Source organism: Simochromis diagramma, unplaced genomic scaffold (assembly GCF_900408965.1).
Source record: "Simochromis diagramma unplaced genomic scaffold, fSimDia1.1 OVJJ01000603.1, whole genome shotgun sequence".
In the NCBI taxonomy this organism is placed as follows: domain Eukaryota; kingdom Metazoa; phylum Chordata; class Actinopteri; order Cichliformes; family Cichlidae; genus Simochromis; species Simochromis diagramma.
Genome location: NW_024387414.1, coordinates 17,102,517 through 17,116,769, shown reverse-complemented (window position 1 = coordinate 17,116,769; position 14,253 = coordinate 17,102,517). Strand labels below are relative to the sequence as shown.

At 39.8% G+C, this 14,253-nt stretch overlaps 1 protein-coding gene across 8 annotated transcripts; it reads right to left on the bottom strand.

Moving 5' to 3' along the window:
- Nucleotides 1–2,691: 2,691 nt before the first annotated feature.
- gfod2 (glucose-fructose oxidoreductase domain containing 2) lies at nucleotides 2,692–14,190 on the bottom strand. 8 transcript variants are annotated; one of them, XM_040011369.1, is made up of 5 exons: nucleotides 14,077–14,190; nucleotides 10,652–10,769; nucleotides 10,130–10,255; nucleotides 8,814–9,174; nucleotides 3,431–6,961 (listed from the first exon to the last, which is right to left on the bottom strand). In XM_040011369.1, exons 1-5 carry the CDS (start codon nucleotides 14,109–14,111, stop codon nucleotides 6,066–6,068), a joined length of 1,536 nt encoding a protein of 511 aa, XP_039867303.1. In that variant the 5' UTR covers nucleotides 14,112–14,190; the 3' UTR covers nucleotides 3,431–6,065. The 8 variants fall into 8 exon arrangements, with proteins under 8 accessions (XP_039867307.1, XP_039867305.1, XP_039867306.1 ...); XM_040011370.1 differs by lacking the exon at nucleotides 10,130–10,255; XM_040011373.1 differs by lacking the exons at nucleotides 10,130–10,255; nucleotides 14,077–14,190 and having other exon boundaries at nucleotides 2,692–6,961; nucleotides 10,648–10,765.
- Between the last annotated feature and the right edge of the window lie 63 nt (nucleotides 14,191–14,253).

Here is a 14,253-nt window from a genome sequence, read left to right as displayed (position 1 = left end):
TCGCTACCACTGCTGACCCGGTAGTAAATACGGAAGATGGTTACCTAGGCAGCCTCTACCGTCCACAAGCAACAGATTCATAGCGATTCGCGACGATTACAAGTAGACGTATCTTAAATGTTTACTAAATCTGACTCAAAAATTAGAGTTTATTTTTTTAATTTTATTTAATATATCTTCTTAATATCTTCTTATTATCATTATGAGGATATCTAGGAGATGCAGTGGACTTTTAAAAATCTGATTATTTAATCCGGTCGTGGAGAATAAGAGAATGCTGAAAGAATGAAAATCAAATAACCGAGTTAATAAAAACAATCAAACAAACAAACACCGAAACTAATTATTAAAAACTAAACTGCGTAGACAATAAAACGTAATGGAATCTAAATTTTACTGATAACATAAAGTTCAAAGTAAATAATACTACAGGGAGTGCAGAATTATTAGGCAAATGAGTATTTTGTCCACATCATCCTCTTCATGCATGTTGTCTTACTCCAAGTTGTATAGGCTCGAAAGCCTACTACCAATTAAGCATATTAGGTTATGTGCGTCTCTGTAATGAGAAGGGGTGTGGTCTAATGACATCAACACCCTATATCAAGTGTGCATAATTATTAGGCAACGTCCTTTCCTTTGGCAAAATGGGTCAAAAGAAGGACTTGACAGGCTCAGAAAAGTCAAAAATAGTGAGATATCTTGCAGAGGGATGCAGCAGTCTCAAAATTGCAAAGCTTCTGAAGCGTGATCATCGAACAATCAAGCGTTTCATTCAAAATAGTCAACAGGGTCGCAAGAAGCGTGTGGAAAAACCAAGGCGCAAAATAACTGCCCATGAACTGAGAAAAGTCAAGCGTGCAGCTGCCAAGATGCCACTTGCCACCAGTTTGGCCATATTTCAGAGCTGCAACATCACTGGAGTGCCCAAAAGTACAAGGTGTGCAATACTCAGAGACATGGCCAAGGTAAGAAAGGCTGAAAGACGACCACCACTGAACAAGACACACAAGCTGAAACGTCAAGACTGGGCCAAGAAATATCTCAAGACTGGTTTTTCTAAGGTTTTATGGACTGATGAAATGAGAGTGAGTCTTGATGGGCCAGATGGATGGGCCCGTGGCTGGATTGGTAAAGGGCAGAGAGCTCCAGTCCGACTCAGACGCCAGCAAGGTGGAGGTGGAGTACTGGTTTGGGCTGGTATCATCAAAGATGAGCTTGTGGGGCCTTTTCGGGTTGAGGATGAGTCAAGCTCAACTCCCAGTCCTACTGCCAGTTTCTGGAAGACACCTTCTTCAAGCAGTGGTACAGGAAGAAGTCTGCATCCTTCAAGAAAAACATGACTTTCATGCAGGACAATGCTTCATCACACGCGTCCAAGTACTCCACAGCGTGGCTGGCAAGAAAGGGTATAAAAGAAGAAAAACTAATGACATGGCCTCCTTGTTCACCTGATCTGAACCCCATTGAGAACCTGTGGTCCATCATCAAATGTGAGATTTACAAGGAGGGAAAACAGTACACCTCTCTGAACAGTGTCTGGGAGGCTGTGGTTGCTGCTGCACGCAATGTTGATGGTGAACAGATCAAAACACTGACAGAATCCATGGATGGCAGGCTTTTGAGTGTCCTTGCAAAGAAAGGTGGCTATATTGGTCGCTGATTTGTTTTTGTTTTGTTTTTGAATGTCAGAAATGTATATTTGTGAATGTGGAGGTGTTATATTGGTTTCACTGGTAAAAATAAATAATTGAAATGGGTATATATTTGTTTTTTGTTAAGTTGCCTAATAATTATGCACAGTAATAGTCACCTGCACACACAGATATCCCCCTAAAATAGCTAAAACTGAAAACAAACTAAAAACTACTTCCAAAAACATTCAGCTTTGATATTAATGAGTTTTTTGGGTTCATTGAGAACATGGTTGTTGCTCAATAATAAAATTATTCCTCAAAAATACAACTTGCCTAATAATTCTGCACTCCCTGTATAAATATAAACTAGCTATCATGATAACTCTATGATGTAGCTGTTTACACATTCACCTAACAAATAAAAGATCCCCGGTTTGATCCTGGGGGCAGACACATATTCCTTTGGAGGGCATACAATGTAAAAATGAGCAAAATCAAAGCATGTGGAACTGCCCAATGCGGTGGCCCCTTGTGAGTAAGGAATTAGCTTTATATCTCTATGACTACACAATAGGTGTGCTCGAGTATATTTGTGAAAATGAGAGCTCTTTAAAGGTGTTTGACATTTGACTCGAGTTTTAAAGATGTAGCCATGGAACTCTTGTAATTTCATGAGTGAATAAAGTTGGGTAGAACACAGATTTGAGTAAAATATGGCAAAAGACTCACGCCCTGCACTTGCTAGAATTAGTATAGATCAATGGAATGGTTTTCTCTTACTGCAACACAGTTTGATAATAATAAAAGATAAACTGGCATCTCTTAAATTGATTGTCTTTGGCATATTCTCACACTCCACATGTTCTCAAACAAGCTGGAGTGGCTGATGCTGTGCCATCAGATTACAGCACAATAATTCTAATGTAACCCTCACTTTATATGTTTTAGAGGAGCATCAAGGTTGATGGAGGTTTTTTTCTTTTTCTATGCTTAGCTTGCCTTGCTTCTTCACAGTTAACACAATGAACAAACTCAAGATTAGACAACAGGCGTTAAACAAAGGCAGCCGTTTTTATTAAAGGAAATATCCGTCAAGCAGATGAGCATTACAGTTTCCCTACTTTAAAGCAACACAGTGCTTAAAAAAAAAAAACAGGTTTAAAAAGAAGTTCACAGGCTGAAAACCAAAAATGGCAAACTTTCTCCACTTGAGCTTACAAATAAATACAAAAAAAGTGTTCTTCAGCGAGCTGGCTGGACGCTACACGCATCACGCTGTTTATTAAATATGTGGCATCATGTCATTCTCAGTGCAAAAACAACAAAACAACTGTAGATAAGAAGATGATGATGAATGCTGGAATGTATTTTAGTAGTGTCAGATTATGGAACATCCTGCAGGCAAACGTGACATGCTTTGTGTTTTATAAAGACACTTAATGTAAACTCAACTTCCTGTTTTTGTAAAGCACTGTTGGGACAGCATGAAGTAAGAGTGTAACGGGCATCCGTTTATATCTGCAGATCCTGCGTGGTGCTGAAGAAGGGGACAGACACGCCAGACCAAAGCAGTACACACCCCCTGTCACTTCCTGCCACACCAGCGTTAGCAACAGTGAAGCCACGATTTGTTAGGATAGTCAGCAGAAGTAAGAAGCAGTGAGTGACTACAACACCTGTGAAGCTTGTCTGGCTCGGAGCACATTTACACTTTCACACAGATCAAATCCAGTGATTTCACTCAATAAAAACATCAGTACAGTTTCTGAACGACTGGTGACCCCACATGTGTTAAAAAAAAAAAAAAAAAAAAAAATCTACAATTTACTTCAGTGCTTAAGAAATGTAAACACACCTTAAACACAAACTTTAAAACCACTCAGGCTTTGAATCCAATACATCTCAGAGTTTACCACTAAACACTGAATGCTACGAAGAGCCGGCTGCTACTATAATTTTCTGCTTTGCAGCCTGAAGGCTAGTAGAAGCTCTCTGGTTAAATGGATTATGATCAGTGTGAAGTGGAAATCAGGTGCCAAGAACATCTCCAAAACACTCCCTGAGACACAATCCAAATAATCCACTGACGTTTGATCTCAGCAGTCATTGTTTGCCCAAAACATCACAGAAGAAAACCAAAACAAACAAACAGAGCATGTGAGAATGACTCCCCCTAAGCATCCTAGCTTTTATTTTCAATGTTGTTGTCATCTTATAATCTATTTGATAAATCCATGGACAGTATAAAAGATGGACATAGCTACTGTGATGCTCACAACAGCTTGCCAATCACAAGCTGCTAGCTAACCAGCATACCCTCAAAAATCTTTTTATCGGACACAAAGAATGACCAAAATTTAGAAAACAGACGTAATCATTTATTTAGTGTGACCCAAAATGAGTGACTCAACAGGAGAGTGTTTACACAGGTCAAATTCAATGGTCATTCCCCCCACAGTATTGCAAGTTTTGCCTTTAAAAATAATTCTGTTTATGGCACTTCCAGGCTGGCTTCAATTTTTAGACTTGAAAGCTTCGTTCATCTGTTATACTGTCTATGAAAATACACATCAAAATAAACTGGAAATACCAATTTAATATGGTGATCGTATTCCATAAGGTCTACATCCTTATGGAATACTATCAGTCCAAAATGGAAAAACAGGTGCTAAGCGTATGCACTAAAAACTCCCTGAGGCATAATTCAGTTATGCAACAGGACATGGCTGAGTCATCCATCCTAGAGTAGAGCTTTTATTTTGAATTTTTATAATGTACTTTGGTAAAACTGTGACTGCTGCTCTGTCTGTGCAGCAGGCAACTGTACACTTTCTACATCCTCTTTTCCAGCTTACAGGAGTAATAGTTCAGTATACATTTACAGTGGGGAATTCAGGGGCATTGCTACAGACTGTTACTTTATTCTCTACATAGCTTATTTTACTCAATCCCTGGTATCATGTAAGTCATGGCCATTTTGTAACAAACACATTAGTAAACCTCTTTTTTTCAAATGTCTAAAATATACTTATTACATGGTGAAAAATAAAATAGAAAGTAAACTGAACACAGCTCCATTATACTTGCTCTAATTTGAGTTCTATCAGAATCACAACGGGTCATTTGTTAGTCAAATCACCCGGCTGCTGTGATGGTCACAGTCATGGCTGAGGTAAACACTCCCTCTTTTACAAAAAGGTGCTGTTAGTGTACATTAACACCAATATATTTCCAAACATATTAAAGTCTAAATTTTATCTACAGTAGAGAATCACATGGTGTTCCAGTTTCCCTATAGTAATATACAGCATCATTAATCACCTGAAAATGGTGCTTGAACAAATCTTTCTGTAGCTACAGTACAAAACTTTTAGCACAGACGTCAGCTGGTGAACTGCAACCAATATGCTGAAACTTACAGACCTGGATTTGCAAAGTGGGGGAAAGGATCCTTGACCCAGAGCTGAAGGCTCAACAAAATAACTATCTATGAATCCTAAAACTCTGCTGTACCATCAAAAAAGGGTGGATATACAAGCTGAGACTATTAATTCAGATAAAATAGGCATACTGTACCCATTAATCCCTCTCACGTTATCAGCGGGCCAAAACAACCTCAGATATGACTGAGACACTCTTTTCAATCTGCCCTGAAACCACTGACTTCTTGCAGGGTTCAATGAACTGTTCCTGCTGGCGCATGGTTTATTAGCCAGCCAGTGGTCATGGAAATATTAGACTCAGCTCAAACTCTCTGGTGATACCCAAACTTTAAAAGAAAAAAAAAACAACAACAACAAAACATTAAAAACAATAACCAGAAAAAAAGGGATGTTCAGGGGTAATGCACTTATTCAGACTTCATAATTGTTTTCTTTCTATATTAATAAATCTAAAGAAACTGCTCATAAGTTGAAAACAACAACAACAAAAAAACCCAAAAAAAACAACAACAAAAAAACAACAACAACCCAACAACCTAAAACCATTTTTTAAAATTAAAATCTACTATTGGCTAACAACTAATATAGGTCTAGATCCTTTTTTAGCCGAAAATCTGAAATCATGACTCCGCAACTTCAAGCTAAGAATGATAATCAAGGCAGCGTAAGGTGACTGTCGGTGGGACACACGGAGGTTTTAACACGTTTAAATTAGCTTTATAGCTATGATAATGTTTTCTGTTGAGAATCAGAATAATAGAGCTGTGGTTTACAAATTTAGTGTACAAACAAATCACATCTGTGAGGGTTCAAGCATTCACAACACAGTCAAATAAAAAAAATTATGTTCAAATTGTGACAAGTGTGTTAAAAAAAACAAGCCAAGTAGTCATGTGTCACATAAAAGGTCGAAGCAGCGGACTTGAAACATTCAGAGCTCCGTTTTGTCAGACATGCAGTAGTCGCACTGGGTGAATTAACAGATCTAGTTTTTGTTTCTCTTGAGAGCCTCACACAGGTTCTGGTTTGGATCAGGTTCATGACTCATGATCTCAACACACTCCCATTCTCCGCTGCTGCTGGACCGCTTCACCGCCTCCACCACCGTCTGCACGTACAGACCGTCCTCAAACGTTGGTGCAGTGGCAACTGGTCCCCGTGCCCAACACCGGCGCTCCTCCTTAGCCTGAAAAGACTGCCTCAGCGCCTTCACCATGGAGCTCAGGCCCTGCAGGAGAGGCAGGGGCATTTCTTTTACCTCTGGTCCCATCCAGCCGTTGTCGCCTACCAACAGCTCCTCGCTTTTACTCCCGTTGCGTTGCCCATACAGTTCTGTCCCTCTGGCAATTAATCTCCCAGTGGATCCAACTACCATAACCTCATGTACAAACGACCCCGGCATATTGAAGTTTAGGGTCACAGTGCAGCACACGCTACTGGACCCTGTCCCACCCATCAACATTTGGAAGAAACAGAAGTCGTCGCTGGTGACGCGGCGTATCCCTCGGATCAAACCGTTTTGCTGCACGAAGGTCCGCAGTAAACCATGCACGCGGTGTGCCCGAGTGCCAGATAGGTAACTCAAAAGGTCGATGATGGCGGAGCCAACAGTGTGAAGACCGCCTCCTCCCATCAGCTCCTCGCAGGTCCAGCCGTACGACTGGTCCAGCAGGCTCGGACCATAGACTCGGACATCACACACCTGCAGTTCGCCCACATATCCCTCCACCAGCAGCTGGCGCATTGCAACAAAAGCTGGCAGGAAGCGCAGGGTGTTACCCATAATGCTGAGCAGCTGTGGGTAGTATCTGGCTGCAGTGACCATCTTGAATGAATCCACAGCAGTTGCAGCTTTCTCACACACGACATTCTTACCGATACCTGAAGACAGACGGAGATTGAGCAGTTATTAACTTACTGCACTGATCTTTGGCGTAGAGCCAATGAGAACAGATTTCACACAATTTTTTTTTTTTTTTACATAAGCTCAGATCTGCAGCAGTTTCAGTTCGGTGCATCTATCAGAGTGTGCATTTGATTGCTTTACTGTTCATTTACTCATTAGGTATGAATAAACCAAAATAATGTGATGGCATCTAGTGAGTGCAGCGTTTGTTATACATTTTAAATCAGACCTCACTAGCCGTTGGAATTGGTCCCATGGATTAGTCCCTCAGCAGGGAAACACTCAGGAAGTTGCAACTAAAACAGGAAACTGTGGTCAACGCTTAGGAATTCCATCAGATACAGTAAGCCCTGTATCAAGTCCCCTTTGATTGGGAAACCTTGTTGATTATATTTGCTTCAGTCTACTGCTAACAGAATTTTTCTTTTTTTTAAAAAAAAAATTTGTAGCTACAATTGCTGTTGATCAAGGCTTTGATTACCATTAATCACACGTCAATAACAAATCCTGAAGAATACGTTACAGAGGAAATGCGTTTGAGATCTGACCTGCCACACCCAGCTGCTTCAGGGCACGAGCTGTTTTCACACACAGCTCTGAACTTTTCCACACCTCACCTGATGAAGCTGTATGTGACACAGCAAATGTTTAACATAGTCAGAATGGACACTGAACCATCTCCAGCCTACTGGGACAAACTGTGCGTGATGGTTGACTGTTCTCGTGTGGGAACAGCACACATAATTGTTTGGTGAAGTTCCAGCAAATGAGTGGGCACTTATGTATGCTGCTTCTTGCATGCTCTACCCAGGCAGTTCCCTTGCTTTAAACAAATGCAGTATTTCCAGCAGTGAGAACGCATCTAAAGTAGACTATCACCTGGTGTGTGCTACATGTGAGGTAGGGTAATTACCACACTTGAGTTTCCTGACAATCCATGGAGGTCATGTGTGAAAACAGCTACGGGTGCTAAATCGAAACCAGACCCAGAACTGAAACTTGAAGGGTTTCTATCTGACACATTTGGCTTGTGATGAAGCACAAAGATAAGTGGAGATACCCCCAGAGGAGCTGCATTAGGATTATAGTCATTACAGGTGGAAGCAACTAATAATACATTCCCCAAAATAACAGCAACATCATGATACTGAGTCCTACAGTTCTGGACAGACTGTAAAACAAACATAGAAGATACATCAAATATCTGTATAACTAATAAAAAAAATGTCCCTAATGAGGCTATCAGCAGTAATTATATATTTATTCGCCACACTGTGTGTGTAATCAATATTTTTCAGTTTAATTAGTGTGATTAATAATGCCACCGATGTGCTTTTCCCTGCTATCTGTGCTGTCTGCCATTTTCACCGTGTGAGTTTCTTCTTCACTGTAGCTTTGACTTTACCCTCAGTTGATTAATAAGCATCACCACAAGCAGGCATGAGGCACTGGTCAGTGTTTCAGAGCACTGCATGTTTTCATTAAAATTTTGTAATTTGGTACCAGAACACTGATAACATGAAAGCATTATTGCAAGAGGAAGAAATGTGCAATACTAACATGTGAATCTTAATATTTCAACCTTCATTTAGGGTGTTAACTCTTGAGATGATTTCTTTCATGACATACTAAATAGGGTTAGTGGTAGGAGAAACTGGAGGCCCTGTAGAAAGCCTGCACAAGAACAGGGAGACGATACAAACACTGTACGAAAGAGTGTTGCCTGGATTTGAACCCCTCTTGCTGTGACAGTGCTAATAGCTCAGTCACTATGCTGCCAAACACACCGTGTTATATTATGTTATATTTGTGTTTATGGAGTCTTACCCAGTGCCTTGACTGCTATCTGCCTTGTCATGGATGGTGGAATATAGATGCAGACAAGATCAACATCTTGATGCAGCAGGACGTCGTCAGATCGGCTGGTGTGAAACGGGATGCCGAGCTCCTTCGCCAAGCAGCATGCTTCCTCTTCGCTTCGCCCCCAGAGTGCATGAACCTCAAAGCCTTCAGCTTTTAGCAGTGGGACCAGCACTCGGGCCGTACTCCCCGTGCCAAACACACCGACTCCCGGCAGCATGGTAGAGCTGCTCAGTGGGACCCTATGTGTGAACCATCGCCAGTCACTCCAGCATCTCAACAGCAAATCATCCACTAGCTTTTCGAGGCCTGTGCTGTTGATTTTAGCCTATAAAACAATTAACAATTGAACAGTTAAAGAGCGATCAACCTTTATCCAATAACATAACAAAATCCTGGGAAATAAAAAAGCTCTTTGTGAATGCAGCACTAAGAAATGAGAAATAGTGAACAAGTGCTTTACCCATTTATCCCAGCTTTGTTGACTGTATCTGCAGGTCTCATGAAAGTTCAGCCCAGTTTTTCTTATCAGACCTCTGTGACAGGCTCTCACGCCGTGTCCTGCCACATACTTAACATGCCTTTCCTTGTTCACACCCACTGAATGTCAATGTCATCTTTTGTCTTTCAACCAGGCTAAACATAAAAACCAGCAGCCAGAACAATCTAATTATTTATCGCTCACTTAATGTTGTTCTGAAAGTTATAAATCACCTGAACCAGTATGAGTTTACTGCCTTGTTTTCCTGATCTGGAATGATAATAGACTGGTGACTGATTTAAATAGCAGGCCATATCTACATTAAATACATATGCATAAAAATCAACTAAGCTGAAAAACATACACAAAAACACAAAAAACATATCCTTTTAATTCTGAGGTTTTCCAAAAACTTTAATTATAATTCAAAGTAAAAAGTGAAATTGATTTATAAACATTAAATGAACTAAATGTACCACTACAAAGACTACAGTCTTTGGGGAATGAATGTGGACTCTTAGGGAGAAGTAAGGGGGGAAAAGGAAAGGAATATGCTGAGAGGAGAAACAGGAGAACAGCAGCTCTGGCTCAGGTATGAACTTCTCTCATGCCATAAATTGCTGTACCTATTTTCCGTTTTCCTAGCAAAATATAAAGAAATGCGGGGTGGGTCCATATTTAGCACAGTGCTATATAGGTGAACAATGAGCAGGTCTATCTTGCTGACTCTCCCTGTGGCCATGATGACTGTACAACAGAAGGGTGACGGAGGAAAGTCTGCGTGCCCCTGCACCTGCATTACCTGTGCCACCTTTGGGAACCTTCTCTGGTTTAAACCGCATCCGCGCCAGGCTAAAGCAGCCGAATGCAGCTGAAGTCTCTCACACACCGACAACACTGGCAACTGAGCCGTGCCGTGCCGAGTCAGCTAGACAGATGAGATATCAAAGGCATGACACACGGACTCGTCGCTTTCTGAATCAGAAGTAGTAGCTCGGGATCAGACATATGTCATAAAACACTGCAAACTTCCTCAAAGTGACCACGTCTTCGTTTCAAACACGCGTACTGCTACAAGTGCACACACACCCACACACACCTACACACACACACACACACACACTGAGCTAGCTAAACAGTCAGGTTATTGATAACGTTAGCTAGCACGTTCAGCTAGCTGGCCAGACAACCGCAGAGCGTGCACAAAAAACTCCCAGTAAACGCAGATACTTCTCGGGCTCACTGTTTAGCGTTAAAGTATCTACAAACGGGTATTATTTAAAACAAATCCCAAGTGAAAAGCAAGGAAACGTTAACTACCTACTGTATTTGGCAGCACAACATCAGCGACGTCGGAAGGTGTCGAGCCGGGCGCTGCCCAGTTGCTAATGGTAACTTCAGCAGCAACAGCAATACTGTGACGGGAACCGGACATACTAAAGCTGTGAAGATAGGTCACCGGCGGAAAATCAACACGGGGGACTCATAGGAAACACGTTACGTTTAAACACAAAGATACTAAAAGTTTCACAAAACCTTGCTTTTAAAGATATTTTTTATTAATGTATTAATACGTCTTACGAATAAAATATGTGCCCTTGCTGTTAAGGCATTACTTTAAGTTTCAATAGTTTTCCCATGATTCAGTGCGCTACCTGCACAAATCCCTCAGTACGTCGACTAGTTTCACTCGTTTAATCTAAAAATTTTCAATTCAGTTTTATGTAAATAGCAACAACAGTTGCCTCAAAGCTTCTTCCAAGTGGGCAATCGTCTTGAAATAAGCCTACCCCAAAGCAGTTATCTGACTTGTTATTTTTAACCATTACCAAAACTCAAGGCGCAGCTACCACTCCAATCTAAATATATCCACAAAATAATTTGCTTGCTTTGAGACGAAATTAAGGTTTAAAACGGTTAAAAACTCTCTGAATGTTATAGCCTAATTCTACCACGTTTGCTATTGCAGTGTTTTCCCTTGTATTTCAGTTACTTTAGTGACATCCCTCTCATATAATGTCTCCGGTTAAATGTATTTCGATAATTTATTCTGGTTAATTTTATTTGACAGTATTAGTTACAATTGCACAGATTTCACAGAAACAAACTCAAATATATATTCAATATTTGTTTGTGGAGAATCAATAGTGATTTTTGTTTGTTTTTGAATGGAGGGCCAGTAACATATGTTTCAAATAACCAGATAAGTGCCCTGATGCAAGTATAATAGCAGGACCTTACTTACTGCAACGCAGATACATTTAAAATGGTATCTTTTTTCCCTGATAAGAACCTATTGTTAACTCTTAGTTCATCTGTTGGCACCATGAGCAACACACTAGACTTTAAACTTGTAGAGGTGTGTGTGAGCACTCATGTTTAATGCTGCTGTTGGCAGGGGTGACTTTGGTTTACATTCTTTTGCCTCAGCCTTTTCAAATACAATTTATTTTTAAAAATACTTTTAAACTTTGGTGCTTACTTTGTGAAATGATCTTGGATGAATACGGTATGAGGTTTATTTGGCTACTACAGATTTACAGTGTGTAAATAATAAACTAAATCTGCAGAAATAGCTGTGTGATGATGATCAGAAAAGTGATACCTGCAGCGTCCAAATCCACAACCATCCAGCCAACCACTAAACCAGCCAAACACTAAACCAGCACAGGAGTGCAGGAAGAGTGATCTACAAGGCCATCAGGTGGATGATAATGGTTACTACCACCTGGACAGTGTGGCAGCTGACATGGAAAGATGAACAAACAATCCAAGGAAACAGACTGAAAATCAGTCTAACTTTAAATTAGTGAAAAATACCTGTTGATACCTTTTTTGAAATTCTCATAAAATACACACATGATATATCACCATGAGTAAAGTAAAGTAAAACACATCTGGATCACAAATCATTCCACATTCAATATTGTTCACTGATTTCACCATATTTGCATTACAGTGCAGAGGTTTGGGGCAATACTCATAAATGTTTGCTATCATCAATCTAGGTCCATAAGGATAATCCATAAAACTGGCTACAGAGATCATACAAATCCGCTATTCTTAAAATCAAAAATACCAAAATTCAGACCTGGTTCATTTTCTCACAGTACAAATTATGTATAAAGTAATAAACGACCTACTTCCTGACAGTATTCTCAAATTGTTTTCTAAAAGGAAACAGGGATACAATTTGAAGGGGGAATTAAATTTAAAACATCCTTGTATCCGTATAACATGACAACATTTTTGCATCTCTGTGTGTGGAGTGAGGCTGTGGAATAGAGTAAGTCACAGGTGTCGAACTCCAGGCCTCAAGGGCCGGTGTCCTGCAGGTTCTAGATGTGTCCTTGATCCAACACAGCTGATTTAAATGGCTAAATTATCTCCTTAACATGTCTTGAAGTTCTCCAGAGGCCTGGTAATGAACTGATCACTTGATTCAAGTGTGTTGACCCAGGGTGATATCTAAAACCTGCAGGACACCGGCCCTCGAAGCCTGGAGTTCGACACCCCTGGACTAAGTGAAGAACTGAAGCAATGTCCCAGCATGACTCAGTTCAAAATTGTGGTTTTTGCAAAGTAAAGGAAGGAGGTAGGGCTCTGATCGGGTGTTCTCACCCACTATTTTCACAACAGTGATGTGTATATATGTGTAGGTGCACAAGTATGTTTATATAAGTATATATTTAAAGTATAAATGTAAAAATATAAAAATAGATAAATAAAAAAAACACATGTAACATGTAATGTAATTGTAATGAAGAATTTCTGATGGACAGGGAAACAGGAAGAAAAAGTGTAGACTATTAATTACTAAATAGTGGAAAGGGGGTGGGATTAAATAAGATTATGCTTCTTCCTTTTTGAACATGTTATGAGTTATTTATAATTATTGTTGCTTTGTTTTCCTTTTGTTTTGCTGTGTTTGTTTGTCTCTTTTTTTCTGTTGTTGTACTATTTTAACATGTTCAAAATAAAGATACAATACAATACAATACACCTTTTGTGGATGCTTATTAGATGTAAGCTGATTAGATATTTATACTGGTGGGGATGCACTGTTGCTATTATTGACGGTGATTTCACCCCAAAATATGACATTTACTGATGACAATGGCTGATGGTGTGATTAAGGGGGATAAAAGTTATAGGGTGAGACAGAGGCCTATGATCTGCTATAGCAACACCTAAAAGGGCAAGCCAAAAGAAAAAGCAGAACATTAAATCATTAGACTTGAATCTCATAAAATTGCTCCATCTAAAAAGTATTTTATTCTCCATGGTTATTTCTGATTGCACATATGTATTGATCAAATTTTACAGTATTGTTATTCTGTATTTGAAGTTTTCCCCCAATTAGACTTAGGTTGCTTTAATCAGTTAATCATCAGCTGTAACTGAAAACACATTAGTTTGTGATTCTAAAAATTATTTTCCTTTGAGAAGAAAATAGAAGTCTGTCTGCATCTATATAAAAATATAATTGTTTTACATTAAAATACAGCGTTTGTTTTAAAAAGATCAATTATTAATTAAGTTTTTTTTTTTTTTTTTTTTTAAAACACGTTGATAGTATTTTCTTTACACACGCGCCTACTTGAACGGTGTCATTACACACACTGACCAGCAGAGGCGTTATATCACTAACGGTTATGGACAGGAAGCGCAAGGAATTGTGGGACTTTTAGTTCTCAGTGGTGGACGATTACCCTGATAACAGAGCTAAGAACAAGAAAAAACATTTACCGTTGAAAATAAAACAGCAGCCGTGAATTCAGCATATGCAAGAGCTTCGTGTGCTCCGCGGCCGGCTAATCTCGGATGGATTTAGTCGTCGTACGAAGGAGAGCGCCTCACTTTTGCTAAAAAATAAACAGGAAGTTGTTAGCGTTGTGGGACGTGTAGTTCCGCTTGCAGGCCGCC